This window comes from Homalodisca vitripennis, chromosome 6 (assembly GCF_021130785.1).
Source record: "Homalodisca vitripennis isolate AUS2020 chromosome 6, UT_GWSS_2.1, whole genome shotgun sequence".
NCBI lineage: Eukaryota > Metazoa > Arthropoda > Insecta > Hemiptera > Cicadellidae > Homalodisca > Homalodisca vitripennis.
This window is the reverse complement of record NC_060212.1, coordinates 110,643,195-110,659,774: the sequence shown is the minus strand read 5'-3', so window position 1 is coordinate 110,659,774 and position 16,580 is coordinate 110,643,195. Positions and strand designations below refer to the sequence as shown.

The following is a 16,580-nucleotide window of genomic DNA, read 5'->3' as shown; positions in this document are numbered from 1 at the left end:
CATCTGCCAGCAGAACCTACACCGGGTACAGAAAAAACTGATGTTTTTTTTTTTCAAACCTAAACATGAGGGAGTAAAGTCTTCCAAAATCATAAAATTTTGTAAGGCTGAACTCTTAAGACCAATACACCACATCACTAACCTATTCTTAATGCAAGGCAGATTCCCGAAAAACCTAAAACTGGCTAAAATATATCCTAAATATAAATAAGGAAATAAAGACGAAGCCACAAACTACCATCCCATCTCACTACTACCGACTGAATCTAAAGTAATAGAAAAAATAACTCTACCTAGACTCCTCACTCACCTGCAAGCCAATAATCTCCTGTCAAACAAACAACATGGTTTCAGAAAAAGAAGATCTACATTAACTGCAATAATGGACCTTGTTGAATTTATTATAGACAACCTAGAAGAAGGCAACACCATCACCAGTATCTTTCTAGACCTGTGTAAAGCTTTCGACTGTCTTGGCTATAACGTAATCCTAGCCAAACTACAATCTCTTGGCATTCAACAGTCAGCTCTGAAATGGTTTGAGAGTTACTTGAGTGAAAGATACCAAGTTGTGGAGGTCAAACAGAGAAGAAATGGAGACACCTGCACTGTCAGGTCTGGAAGGCTACCAGGGACTCGAGGTGTTCCCCAAGGCTCCGTCTTAGGGCCAATTTTATATATTTTAGTCACAAATGACTTGCCAACTTTCTTGGAAAACTACACAAATTCTGTTATGTATGCAGACGATACTGTTCTGCTATCTGCCCAAAAGGATGTTGAACAGCTGGAAATAAACTCCTACATCTCAGTTAATATGGCCCAACAATATTGCAGATACAATGATCTAGTAGTAAACAGCTCCAAGACCAAGCAAATCACTATATGAACTAATAAAAACTATGTGTCCAAATTCCCTGACCTCCAAGAAGCAGAATACATGAATTATTTAGGAATAACAATAAATAATAATTTAACTTGGACAAATCACATTGACAATATGCCTAAAGCTAAATTCATCTCTATATGCCATGCAACTAGCAACCTTGAATCCACTAAAATAGCGTACTATGCGCTATTTGAAAGTCATCTTAGGTATGGAATAGCAGCATGGGGAAGCACAACAAAACTCAACCTTTCAAAAGTCCTTAAAATAAAAAAAATCAATACGTTTAATGGGCAACCTAGGACCTAGAGAAAGTTGTAGAGCTATGTTTAAAGAATTGAAAATACTTAAGGTAACATCCCTTTACATAATAGAAACAATACTGTATTGCCTAACAAGAGACCTTCCTCGAAATAGTGACCTCCATGAGCATAATACAAGACATGGTCAAGACTTCCCACTACCTCTTCACAGAACAGCCTTATTTGAGAAAAAACCTACCTATGCTGGGAAGAAACTCTTTAATGCTCTGCCAGAAGAAATCAAGAATAATTAAGATAATCTCAAGAAAATTAAGACAGTAATGAAGAACTGGCTACTGCAGAGAACCATCTATACAATAGAGGAATTCTACTCTTGGAGGCAACTCAATCAAGACCACTAATACTTTTTAAAATAAGACTTAATACTAAGACTATAATAAACTAATAACTATGTACATCTTATTTTCATATTAACGCTAATTGTAATCTTAAAGATTATCAATAAAGAATATCTGAATCTCTAATCTAAATCCCCTATCAACTTTGACTGGAGGTGGCTGAAACAGAGTTACATGACTAAAATAGTATCCATTGTCCATCCTCATGGGATATCAACAGGAGGCAGCCTCTATCACCAACCTACCCATTGTGGATATCCTGTCACTTTGGAAGCAGCACAAAGGCCCATTTAGGACTAAGTGCAATGAAAGATTTTTTCATCTTTTTGTTCTAACTGAACAAAACCGGTAAGGGAATAAGAAGATAAAGCATGTCTTCAATGATTATTGATGGAAAAGTGTGCAGATACCAAGTCAGTTTAATTTCTTTAATTCGCCTTGTCAAGGATAGTATCTTGGAAAGTTAATTTTACAAAGATTGAACTGATACTATAAAGGAAGTATACAAGAAAGTGAATAGAAACAAATGTATGTTATTAAAGTGATTGTGCTATAGAAGTTGGAGCGAAAGAGTAGGAGATCCCTGACTTTAAGGAGGAAACAGAGTTAACGAAACCAGTTCAGTCAAATTTTCATTTCTAAGTGTAATTTCAAGGTGCAGCATCTGTTACAAAGTGTGTTACTTTGTAATCATCACTCACCAAACTAGCAATGCCAAACTGAGGTACAAACTAGGTAATCTTGTGATCTAAACTTTCCTTATGTTACTTTACAAAACACAAAACTGACTCCGAATGTGTCAGTAGAGGAACTAGAAGACAATGTATTTATTTATTTTATTTATTTATACACGGTTGTCACCATTTTTACAAGTAATATAATAATAGATCGTGTTCCACAAGATGGCAATATATACAATCAAAACACAAAACAAAACTTCATCTTAAGTGAATCATACTCATGCAACAGGAGAGAAGCCAAGAAAATTATGTAGGCTACATGCAAACAATACAATATGCTAAATACAATATGCTAAAACACAATAAACTACTAGGCATAAATAAACAACTGACAGACATGCAATACATTTGATTCATTATGACTAGTTCATGCACGAGCAGTCTGTATAGATTCATATACCATAAAACAAATTAATACAACAACCAACAACATGCAACCAGTACATGCCATTAATATCTAAAATATACAGTTTATATACAAAATAAATATATTAAGTAATAAATAACAATAATATCTACATAGAAAAAACACATTGAAAATAACTGCAATATCGGCAAGGTGCAATAACTATTTACGAAATATAGTAGGGCAATAATCAACAAATACAGTAACTAGTACAATTCAACAATAAAATACAAAAGAGAGCTATAAAACGAACTGCGTATAACAATGCTCTAACTATCCAGTATCAGATAATGCTTACATAGTGTAGCCCAATAATAAAAATATCCTTTTCAGCGATGACACACTATTGCAAAAAAAGTCGTGGTGATGGCAGATTAGGTTTACCAAGCCGGTGTAATCTGGGGATGACACTGTGAAATTCATAGTTGGTGGAGCAATGCTGTACACAGAAGATGTCCAGAGACTGAGTTCTACCAGGTACTCTGAGATTGATGAGGTGGGAGTAACTCCGAGCAATCGATATCTCTCCAGTGAGGATCTTCTGTAGAAACACCAGGTCATGCAGTCTCCTTCTCGCATATAATGGAGCCAGCCCCCAATTGATCCGCTACCACAACTCCAAGGGAACTTCACTGTAGTTGTATCCCAGCTTGGTACCAATTATCCTAACAAAGCGATCTTGTATGCTCTGGAGTCGCTGAATATGTCCAAGTTGGTAGGGACACCACACAACACAGCCGTAATCCAACACAGATCTAACTAGCGCTGTGTGTATGCTATCTTCATCGCCTCAACACTAAGACCGCTTCTAGAAGTCCTTTGTGATAAACCCCAACATCTTAGCAGACTTCCTGGTGATTATGTCTATGTGTAATTCAGGGCTTAGGTCCGAAGACAACCCAATTCCAAGATCTCTAATGTAAGACTTACGGCAAAGTGTAGTGTTGCTTAGACAGTAATCAAACATCAAATGGCTTGGAGTTCCTGTGAAAATGTTACAATAGCACATACTTCTCGGCATTCAGTCTCATTTCCGTTGAGTAGGCACCACTCTTCGATTCTCTTAAAGTTACGTTTGTAACAGATGGCAATCCTCAATGGATGAAATAGGACAAAAAAACCTTAATATCATCAGTTGAAAAGTAAGCATCTTACATTGATAACATCCACCAAGTCATTGAGAAATACAGTAAAAACAAGAATGGGCCCAAATGAGATCCCTGAGGCACCCCCGATGTAGCATAAAAAGGGCCGAGAAAGTGGCACCCAAAAAAACTTCACAGAAAGACTACGGTCTGCCAGGTATGATTGAAACCATTGTAGAAAGATTGCCAGTGATACCATAAGCGTTAAGGTTTGGCGAGAAGATGCGGATGACTCACAGTGTCGAACGCCTTGGAGAAGTCAATATAACCGGGTGTCAACCTGCATTCCATCTCCAAAAAGCTGCGATGATAAAGCTTTCATTACAATGCAAGGTTAGTAGTAGTTGATCTTCCGGCTGCAAAACCATGCTGCGCAGATGTAAGAATGTGGCGAAAGGAAAATCCAATGCGATCCAGTACAAGTGATTCCAAACAGCTTCCCAAGTGCAGGCTGTTATGACAACTGGGCGGTTAGTTTCGGACATCCTCAATATTTGAGGACTTGTGTATAGGAAACCACAAAGCTGGACTTGAGTCTATCCGGAAAAGCACCTTCGAGTAGAAACTTATTAAAGATAACGGTTAGCTGGGGAGCAAGAATATCACTGCATCTCTTGAGAATTAGAGGAGGTATATCATCAGGGCCAGTACCCTTGTAGGGATCCAGTAAATCAAGCCTTCGTTTAACTTCATCAACTTCAAACACACAAGAAGATAAATTTGTATGTAGATCAAAACTATATGGTGGCACAGTCACATTTGAAGCAGAGTATACGGAAGAAAAATGGTCGGCAAAAAAGATCAACAAACTGTAATTGGAGTTGAAGCCATACGATCTCCAAGGGTATATGAGTCAGATGATGTCCGATGACTTCCCAAAGTTCCATTGACAAAGCTCCAAAAAGGGACTTAATGTTTCCTGGGAATTGAAACCATTTACATGTTGCAATTATAAACCCCTATAAACATTCAGAGCTGAGGGTCCCTGCAGAGAGCGCGGACATGCCTAAATTCCTCGTAGTCTGAAAGTCGATTAGTGACCCTTGTATCGCTTTGTGAGCAGTCTTCTTAAGAATTGTCATCCTCTTCAACTCGGCCGTGAACCAAAATGGGAAAACCTTTGATTTGCCAACCTTCCTAGTAGGTGTGTTTTCAATCACAATACTCTCGAATCTTGTCCAACAGATCATTGAAGAAATCAGAAAACATCAGGCAGGTCATATTGAACAGTTCCAAGTAAATAATGCAATCTTCGTAGCAATTTCACCCCACATTACATTTAATAAAATTGTTAGACTACACGTTGGTCATCGACAGTCATTTGGGGAGAAAGGTATTTCACAACAAATAGCCGGGTGAGCAGGTTTCAATAGGCAATAGATGATCAAGGGCAGCAGTAACCAAAACAGAGGGGGTCAGAGCCAAATATGAGAATCCAACAACACCCCGCGCAGATTGAGCACAGCATTTATCTGGGTTAAACTATAAGTGGCTGCCATTTTCAATAATATAGGAAGCAGCTCCATTAGAAGCGAGAGGATCAATTCGAGCCCAATCCACATCCGGCAAGTTGAAGTCCCCCAGCAACAAACTGTGGCAAAAAGTAGTACCATCTGAAAAAAACTTCATCGACTGCATTGCAGTAGTAGGGGTGTAGGTGACAGCGGGCTGTTGTGGTGGAATATAGACTCCTCCAATCAGTATAGGTAAATCTAACTTATTGGCCTTAAACAGACAAAAAGATGCATTCAATATCTTCTACAGAAGTATGTATAATATTAGATCCCAGATATGTCCTAGTGGCCACTAGAACCCCACCTCCACTTTCTTTATAACTAGTATGAGAAGATCTGTCGTGGCGATACCACATTAAAATCATCAAGACCCAATTCAGAGCTATGGAATATCAGAATTTTAAGTTTGTCTCTGTGAAAACCAGTATATCATAGATGCATGTAGCTGCTTGCTTTACAGAGGTCATTTAATTTGGTACGGAGACCATTAACATTTTGGTAATATACCGTGAGATGAGATATCCGAGAGTTAGCTAGTTTTTTGGACTCTGGTTTGACTATCTTAGGAATGCCGAGAGTATAACCTTGATTGTGAGACCAAATCTCACCAGCGTCCTCTCTTCTCCTCCTCCTCAACTCAGCCCTAAGATTAGAGAGATGCTTTCTTTCCTGAGGGGTTTCTGTCCCGGGAGAAAACTAATTCCAGAGAGACGAGAATCCAGGCCGTCTAATGAAGATTGATCAAAGTGTATTTGGCAAAGTCGGTGACATCATTGCAACTATTTAATGCTACTTTCAAAGGTCTGGGCTTTACAGCAGATGGTTTTCCTATACGGAAAAGACTTAAAAGTCATATCCTTGCTAGCACAAAATTTGCTTATCAAGACGGCAATAAGCTGATTGTCGTGCTCCAACTTCTTACAGCCAACGTTTTACTACTGCTTTCAGGTAAATATGTATGATAATGTTTCTAGACCGACGAGATCTATCAGACATCTCCTCCAACACAGACTCAATCCCAATGTCGACCCGGGACTCATTGCCAGTCTGTAAATCCTTTCAAATGGTCCTCAAGTGTCTCCACACGTTTCTCAATATCAGCAATGCGGGGCTCGAAATTGTTTTAACTTTTCGTTAACTGAAGCAAGTTCATCCTTAATGGCGGCCAATGTTCACAGGAACATCCTTTAAGTTATCCAATTTGGTCAAAACAAGTGCCATTTGCGAAGCGACCACAATCAAACCGAGAAAACATTTTGGTTGAGCGGATGCTGGTTTGGCTTGGTACAGTCCACCCTATTACAAAACCATTTAACTTTATTATCAGTGGCCAACTTGCGATACTCCGTATCAGTCACATTCATGCAATGGGAGTGAAACCATCTACCACATTCCTTCTCACACTGAATCCCTTTCTCAGTGTCTAATACTACCTTCATACAAACCAAACAGACAGCCACAATCAGGCAATACAGACATGTTGGAGTATAGTTAATTGAACAGAAGAATATGCGCTAAAGGCCTTCAGAAATGAACTTTGACAGGGATGGAGCAAAATACACAAAGCATCGATAGCCTACTCGATTCCACCAACGATTGAAAGTGCATTTGCTATTAGTATATGTGAAGAAAAGAAGAGATATGCGATGTATATCGAGAAGGCTGTGGCGCTTGTGCAAACTGACGTGGAGACTTTACACGATGACAGTTGTTTGCTTTGACAATTCGTTAGTGACAATACAGGGATATAGAGCAGAGTTATTCGTAAAAATATTTATTCTTAGATGAGGTTAGTGAAAACATTCAGACTTCTACAGACACAAATCACTTAGCTGATCAAAATTAATTATGTTGAGATCACAAAATCAAGCAGGACACACGTAATGAAGCATAAATTGAAGAGTAAATCACAAGTAATCCAAGCTAAGCAGCCATCTTGAGCGAAAAAAAAAAAAAAAATATTCTCCTCACAGTTAAGAAAATCTCAAAAAATCTCAGTGGTATGCTGGTATCAGCCTTTGAGGCAGCAAACTGTGATCAGAAGAGATCCTTGGTGGAATATGGAGTTAGTGAAAATGAAGAAAAATACGAGAAGGCTTTTCAATAAAGCCAAGCACACTGTAGGTGGGCAGAGTACCAAAAAAGCTTTTACCAGCTTCAATCTTGAATTGAGGAGATCAAAAAAGGAGGACATAGCTTATGTTACAGCATTAAAGATCAGCCTATTGCAGCTCATCCACCAAAAAGTACTTTCAAAAGATCACTCACTCAAACGGCTTAGGGATCACTCATCACTCCAACACTGTTTAAAACAGGATGGGAACCTAAGCTGAGAGTAGCCAGGAGACTCCGGAGTTACTTCTTTTACTAGTCACTACTCACCTTGATTTCCACCAGTGGCACACTTACTAACGGATTGGCCCTGAGCGTGGAACACCAGTAAAACACATTAGGACTGCGGAGGAAAGTTTTTCTGTTTAAAACAAGATAAAATGGGAAATTCTATCTTTTTAACCATACAAATCCACTCATGGTATGATATTTTACCAACATTATTGCTAAATTGTATTCAGAACATTTTCCAATAGTAAACAAAAATGTACAGAGCCAGTCTAGCTTTTGCCTACATTCCCAGTGAGTGAAGGAAAGTAAATTTCATATTTATACCCAAGCCAGGAAAGCGTTCTAGCAGCCTAGATAAATGTTGGAGACCAATTAGTCTTAGCTTCTTCATGCTGAAAGCCCTTCTAAGAAGGTACTAGAGCAATTTATCAGAAGTTGGGGGTGGGGGGGGGGGGGGGTGGGGGGGGGGGGGGGTGGGGGGGGGGGGGGGTGGGGGGGGGGGGGGGTGGGGGGGGGGGGGGGTGGGGGGGGGGGGGATGGTGCCTCCAAAAAAGTTTTCTTGTGGCAAAAAAAGGCAATCAGGTTAATGGCAGATCTTTTTAATCAAGAGTCCTGCAGACAGTCTTTTGTAATTTTAAAATAATGACTCTTGCTACAAGATTATATTGAAACCTAGTGTTGTAATCATGTACTAACTCATGAGAGATAAAGGTGTTCTGATGTATATATATATATATATATATATATATATATATATATATATATATATCAGAATTTAGTGTTTGTTAGAGAAAATATCAACACCTTTATCTCTCATGAGTTAGTACATGATTACAACACTAGGTTTCAATATAATCTTGTAGCTCCTCAAGTAAGACTAACTCAGACTTATAATAGATACAATTCCCAACGAACTAGATTATTCAACAAACTACCATTAGCTATAAGAGAACTGCCGATTAATAAGTTTAAATTAAGGATTTCAACTTGGCTTAAGACAAAAGCTTTTTATTTTGTTGATGAGTACATGAATTGCAACATGTTTGATCTGTTTACAAAATACATCTGGTTAATGTAACTAAATTAGCAGTAAGTAAATTAGTTTTTATGTGAAATGTTTTTTCATGACGAAGCCTACTGCAACTGAAAATGTTATTTAATGGCCAATAAAAATCTTGAGTCTTGAATAAGAATAGTTTTATTGTCATTCAGACTTACAAAAGCATTGATTGACAAAGTCATTCAAATTTAGCAACATTGCCATGTCACTAACCTAATTAAATAAATAATATTAAAATACTTAATAACAGACAAAAAATAGTTATTGCTTAATAAAACTTACCAAACTTAATCTCTATGAAAACTAGAGACCAAAATAACAATAGGAACATAACACATATTCCAACAAAATACAAATTTATTTATTAATAAAATTACACAGTCACTTAGTGTAAAACATTAATATAATCAAGCACAGTGGCACAGTATAAAAAATGAATTCTTAATTTAAAAATTGATTCCATACATTAGGAAAAAATCATTTAAAGAACAAAAAGGATTATTGAATAACCACTTATTACATTTTTGTTTAAATATTTTCACTGGATGTTCACTTATAAGGTGATTTACTTTATTGTACACTTCCAGAGACTATACAATATGGCTTAACAAAGACTTCCTTAATACGAGGCACGTCCAGAAAAGTAAGTGTACTGGTACTCTCACAGCTGTAGGGAATACTTTTTCGACATGTTGGCAACACTGCCGCGTAGCCTGAATCCTCCCCTTCAAAACGAGACCAATCCGAGGTTAGTGTGTTTGAAAACTCTTGACACAGTAGCATCTCTCATGAAAAATGTCGATCGTATCTCCCGCCAAGTGCGAAATTCGCGCCGTGATTCGCTACCTCGTTCTGAAGGGAAAAGCTCAGGTTGAAATTTATAATGAGGTGAAAACTGTTTACGGTAATGGAGCTATGAATCGTACGAGCGTGTACAAGTGGTGTCACGAGTTTAAAAATGGCCATACTTCCGTGCATGACGATCAGAGGAGCGGAAGACCTTCAATTGTGACTGACGAACTTGAAGATAAAATCGAGAAAACGGTCCGTGACGATCGCAGATTGACGTTAGATGAACTCGCAAATCTCCAGATCCCTGATACACGAAACAATCACAAAAACTCTCGGATATCGGAAATTGTCTGCGAGGTGGGTCCCAAAACAGCTGAAAGAACAGCATAAGTTGAATCGAGTGCAGAACCCCAAAGAGTTTTCGCAACGCTACGAACTTGAAGACGATCATTTTCTCTACTCTATTGTTACTGGAGACGAAACTTGGGTTGCCCACTACACGCCTGAAACTAAGAGGCAGTCTTAACAGTTTTCACCTCAAATTTCAATCGGAGCTTTTCCCTTCACAACGAGGTAGCGAATGAAGCCCGAATTTCGCACTTGGCGGGAGATACGATCGACATTTTTCGCGAGAGATGCTACTGCGTCAAGAGTTTACGCCACACTAACCTCGGATTGGTCTCGTTTTGAAGGGGAGGATTCAGGCTACGCGGCAGTGTTGCCAACATGTCGAAAAAGTATTCCCTACAGCTATGAGAGTACCAGTACACTTACTTTCTGGACATGCCTCGTATATGGTACTCAATTGGCCTTTTTATTGTAGTTATGAATTTCATTTCTAAATTGTAACAAGTCATGATTCTTCAGAATGAAAGTAATCAAATCAAATATATATATATAAATTGATGATAGTTTGTAATTCTAATTGAGTGAACAAAGATCTACAGTGAGCTTTTGTTTCTGCTCTTCTTATTACCCTTATTGCAATTGTAATTGCTTTTTTGAAGAATAAAAAAATCATCAATCCTAAAACAGTTGCCAGATAGAATTAAACCGTATTGAAAAATGTATTGAAAATAAGCATAATGTGCTGTTTTCAGATGGTGACTTGGTACCTTAGTGTCTAGTAAGTAAACTAACTTCAGTTGAGATATCCAAAGTTGTGGAGGCTGCAGAGAATTTTGTATGGTGTGAAGGCTGATTTGATAGTTCTGAATGTGACATAAACATGTTGATGTTTCCAGGTCATAAAATATTGGATAGTGTAGTACTGTTTGTGAATGCTACAAGTGATCCTGAGAATGACTTCACACGACTTCTCATCAGTCTGTTTAAACTGCTTTGATATTTCTGAATGTGACATAAACATGTTGGTGTTTCCAGATTAGTAAAATATTGGACAGTGTAGCTCTGTTTGTGAACGCTACAAGGGATCCTGAGAATGACTTTACACAGCTTCTCATCAATCTGTTTAAACTGCTTTGATATTTCTGAATGTGACATAAACTTGTTGGTGTTTCCAGATTAGTAAAATATTGGACAGTGTAGCACTGTTTGTGAACGCTAAAAGGGATCCTGAGAATGACTTTACACAGCTTTTCATCAACCTGTTTAAACTGCTTTGATATTTGTGAATGTGACATAAACTTGTTGATGTTTCCAGGTCGTAAAATACTGGACAGTGTAGGACTGTTTGTGAACGCTACAAGGGATCCTGAGAATGACTTTACACAGCTTTTCATCAACCTGTTTAAACTGCTTTGATATTTGTGAATGTGACATAAACTTGTTGATGTTTCCAGGTCGTAAAATACTGGACAGTGTAGGACTGTTTGTGAACGCTACAAGGGATCCTGAGAATGACTTTACACAGCTTTTCATCAACCTGTTTAAACTGCTTTGATATTTGTGAATGTGACATAAACTTGTTGATGTTTCCAGGTCGTAAAATACTGGACAGTGTAGGACTGTTTGTGAACGCTACAAGTGATCCTGAGAATGACTTCACACGACTTCTCATCAGTCTGTTTAAACTGCTTTGATATTTCTGAATGTGACATAAACATGTTGGTGTTTCCAGATTAGTAAAATATTGGACAGTGTAGCTCTGTTTGTGAACGCTACAAGGGATCCTGAGAATGACTTTACACAGCTTCTCATCAATCTGTTTAAACTGCTTTGATATTTCTGAATGTGACATAAACTTGTTGGTGTTTCCAGATTAGTAAAATATTGGACAGTGTAGCACTGTTTGTGAACGCTAAAAGGGATCCTGAGAATGACTTTACACAGCTTTTCATCAACCTGTTTAAACTGCTTTGATATTTGTGAATGTGACATAAACTTGTTGATGTTTCCAGGTCGTAAAATACTGGACAGTGTAGGACTGTTTGTGAACGCTACAAGTGATCCTCAGAATGACTTCACAGAACTTCTCATCAGTCTCTTTAAACACGGCAGGTAACATAATTGCAACTAAGTAAATCAATTAATTGTTACTTATCTTCAAATATATTAGTTTACTTGCATATTTCATTAAGTGTTTGAATCCCATCTGGGTTTATTTTCAATACACTGATTACCTTTGTATCATCAAATAAGCTTTTTATTTTGGATTTACGTGATCAAAGATTGTTAAAATACTGTTACACAAAAGCAACTTTTCACACAATCCCACTTGATATTGGGGCCCTCTTCTTCAGAGTTAATAAATTTACCAAATAATAATTTGATGTTGTCCTAAAAAACATTTCTAATTAATAAACAGAGGTAAATGTTAGAAAATGTAATTGAAGTTTACTCAGTACTGAAGATCACTCAGCAAAGAGTCGCAGCGTAAGTGACAAGCAATAGTTGCCTCTCAAATAGTCAATCTGTCATAAATGTTTCAACAACAAGGCTATAAGGGGGTTTCGAGATAACAACCATCTATATGTTTAGTAGGGAATGTTTACATTCCAGCTATAACGCATCATACAGCAAAGTTGGAAACTACAAGTTTCAGTTCTTGGACCATCTTATGATAATTTCTGTTCTTATACTTCTTCAATATCTTGTGTGGTTTCAAGATAGGAATAGTACACAATTTGAGAAGCATACAATAACATGACAGCAATATGATTGAATACAATAACCACATCAATTTCTAACATCAATCAGCACATGTATTCCAAAAGAATACTAAACTATACAGAATATTGTTTTGATCTTGCCATAACAACCATGGAGTAAAGAGTAATAGTGGTGCCATTGTACATAACTGCAGGGTTGCAGCTGATTACTTGCAGGCGCATGATGTCATTCACAGAGCATGGAGCAGCTTATTTCCGGAGCTGTCACTCGCTTGCAAGATTCAAGATGTCTCCATTAGTCACTAAGCAACGTAACAAGTTACAATAGTCTTACTCAAACTATTAGGCAGTAATGAATAAACAAATTTAAGCACTGTAGACTTGTTTTAAATTAACAGGAACATTGCAAAAGGCTTGAAAATTTACAAAATTACTAACTTAGATAAATAGAGAATAGTCATAGAAAATGGTTTAATAATACTGAAAGCATGATATGGTAAGCAAAAAATCAAAAACGAAAATTGAACAAGAACTAAATTAACATATAATAATTAGAAACTAACAAACAATGTAACAATTATATAAATATTACAAAATATGTAAATTAGATGGTTGAAACTTAAACTCTTACAACTATTCAGCAAAAGTTAAAATTTAACGTTGATTCAAACTTAACAGATAAAATGACAAACTTAAGGAACTAATATCACAACTAATATTCATTCAGACAGTAAAGCACCTTTTTAAAGCCATTTGCTTACAACTCTTTTAAACATATTTATATTTGTAATCCATCCTCCTTTTAGTACCTAATTTATTAAATAATTTTATTTTCATATACAGGGTGATTCATGAAGTTCTCCCCCCACTTCTACAGCACATTGTACTAGTAAAAATAATGAAAAATGTTATATAAACATAGGTCCGAAAACGCTTCGTTAGCGAGTTACAGCTAGCGAAAGATTTCGCCTGAATTCCTGGGTAAAGAGTAAAATAAAGCCATACTGAACTTTTGGAAAGGTTAATTAAGTAAGAAATATCGTGGATTCTTATGTATTTTTACCTGATAAAGCTAATAAAATAGGTTTCAGAACTGTACCTGTAGTAGTTTTTGAGGGATTCAGGGTTAAATGCAAAAAATTGGGGCACGAAACAATGTTTTTTTTTATGTTTGATGTACAATAACTTTGTTAAATTGGTAATAAATACATAAAATCAACAGACATTAATTGTAGAGAATTTAATTCTGAGAAAATTGATATAATCAAAGTCTAAAATAAAACAGAAAGAAGTACCAAAAAATCGATTTTATTCAGTATAATACATTACTAGCTGTAAAGAAATACCGTACGGTATTTAGTTAAAATAAAACAAAAACAAAATGTTTGTTCCTTAATGATGAGATAAATTGAGAAAACAAGATTAACTGTTAAATAAATTTGCTTGTAAATAAAAATATCATGTTTTATTACGTTGTCAATGAAGCAAACATTTTCCCATTATTGTTTACTAATCATCGAAATGCAGTTTTTTGTTTTATTAATTTCTAAGTTGGTAACGCACGAATAACAGCTGATCAACAATGGTATTCTGTACTGTTACGTTAGAACTGTGTATTAGTGGTGTTTTGCAAGCTACAGCAGGAGATCGGGTTCTGTGAATCGTGTTATTAAATGCAATTTTTCTGTGAGTTATAATTCGATTGTTTATTTAGCGAAAAAATGCCTTACTTATTTACATCAGAGGAATACGCTGATATGGTTTTTATTTTGGGTTACTGTAATGGTAATGCTAGAGCTGCTGTAGAAGTATATGAACTACGTACCCTAATAGGAGGATTCCAGATACCAAAACAATTTCAGGAACTTTTCGTACTCTTCGGGAAACAGGATCACTACCAAGTACTAGAACCAATTATGAACGAGCTGTCCAACTTGATGATGATATTGTTATTAATGCTGTTCATCGCAGTCCAGGTGTAAGTACACGACGTATTTCTAGGCGGATAGGAGTTTCGCAGTCAACGGTGTGGAGGTCACTTAATCGAAACAAATTTTATCCGTTTCATAAACAAAAGGTTCAACATCTACAGCTAGGGGATGGTCCGCTTCGCTTGGAGTTTTGCAACTTTTTGAATATTAATAATCAACTCTACAAGCGTATTTTGTTTACGGATGAGGCACAATTCACTCGGGATGGTGTCAATAACTTGCACAATGAACACTCATAGGCAGAAGAAAATCCACATGAGGTAGTGGAACAGAACTTTCAACACCGATTTAGCGTCAATGTCTGGTGTGGCCTTTTGCACAATCGGCTGATTGGACCTTTCATATTACCTGGACGCCTAAATGCTGAGTTGTATTTGCATTTCCTTCAAGAAGAGTTGCCGCAGCTGTTAGAGAATGTTCCTTTACATCTCAGACAAAATTTGTACTTCCAGCATGACGGAGCACCTCCCCACTTTTCACGTGCCGTTTCTGCTTACTTAAATCATCAATTTCCTGGACACTGGATTGGTCGTGGAGGGCCTCACCCTTGGCCACCAAGATCACCAGATCTATCTCCATTGGATTATTGCATCTGGGGATGGATGAAAGACATTGTATACAAGACAAAAGTGAATTCTCGTGATGAATTAATTGCCCGTATTATGGATTCGGCTGTGCAGATACAGGGAAGTCCTGAAAAATTAAGAAACGCAACAAAAGCAATACACAAACGTGCTGCAAAATGTATTGATAATGATGGCCTCATTTTCGAACATCTATTATAAAAAGGTGCGTACGGTTGGCCCAACCTGATTAATTTTGCTTAAAACTAGTAATGTATTATACTGAATAAAATCGATTTTTTGGTACTTATTTCTGTTTTATTTTAGACTTTGATTATATCAATTTTCTTAGAATTAAATTCTCTACAATTAATGTCTGTTGATTTTATGTATTTATTACCAATTTAACAAAGTTATTGTACATCAAACATAAAAAAACATTGTTTCGTGCCCCAATTTTTTGCATTTAACCCTGAATCCCTCAAAAACTACTACAGGTACAGTTCTGAAACCTATTTTATTAGCTTTATCAGGTAAAAATACATAAGAATCCACGATATTTCTTATTTAATTAACCTTTCCAAAAGTTCAGTATGGCTTTATTTTACTCTTTACCCAGGAATTCAGGCGAAATCTTTCGCTAGCTGTAACTCGCTAACGAAGCGTTTTCGTACCTATGTTTATATAACATTTTGACGTGACAACGTCTTAAATTAGGTTGCGGCTCGGAGTCACTCATGAAAAAGTGTAACGCCCGGTAACGTTACGATGCCCGTCCAGTGGGTCCGCCGCACGGGATAAAGCAGATAACTGTGGGTCCGCCGCACGGGATAAAGCAGATAACTATGTTTATTAGTGAAAATGTGGAGTGCTTAGATTCGTCATTTACAACAACTACAACAATAAAGGTAAATAATTGTACACTGATATTTCATTATCGTAAACTATGATTGATTGATTAATTGTTAGACTGACACAAAAGTTGAGAAACTGAGTTTATAGGTTATGTCATACTATTGACAAATGTTGATAGTGTTAAGTAAATTATTAGTTTAAATCACTCTGCAATCAATCGTAATTCAGTCGATTGAGAAGAAACAGCGCGTATTGCTAGTCAAACATTTAAAATAACAAATTATAACCTCTAACCTGTCATAACAGTGCGACCAAACAAACGAACTAAACCGAACAAACACCACGCGCGAAGTTAGAATTTAACTGTGTTTAGCAAGAATTTCAAATTCCAATTTTAGTAAATGTTTTATTCAACTTTACCATTTACAATAACAAATTTTAATTAATTTCAAATTATGTACAATGTTTTAGTAAACAAAATATATTTCTATAGTTAAAATTTGTGCAATTCTTATTTTCATTCAATTCCTTGTTCCTATTGTGCAATTTAATAATA

The 16,580-nt window shown here is 36.6% G+C and overlaps 1 protein-coding gene across 2 annotated transcripts in view; it reads left to right on the top strand.

Annotated features, from left to right (window-relative positions):
- Window positions 1–10,368: 10,368 nt before the first annotated feature.
- LOC124364724 (endothelin-converting enzyme homolog) overlaps window positions 10,369–16,580 on the top strand; it is a 47,827-nt gene continuing 41,615 nt past the window's right edge. The window contains exon 1 of one of the 2 annotated variants that reach the window (XM_046820420.1): window positions 10,369–12,004. In XM_046820420.1, the coding sequence (XP_046676376.1) occupies window positions 11,823–12,004 (182 nt within the window). In that variant the 5' untranslated portion in view covers window positions 10,369–11,822. The remainder of the gene's footprint in view (window positions 12,005–16,580) is intronic. The other variant, XM_046820419.1, reaches the window with a different exon arrangement.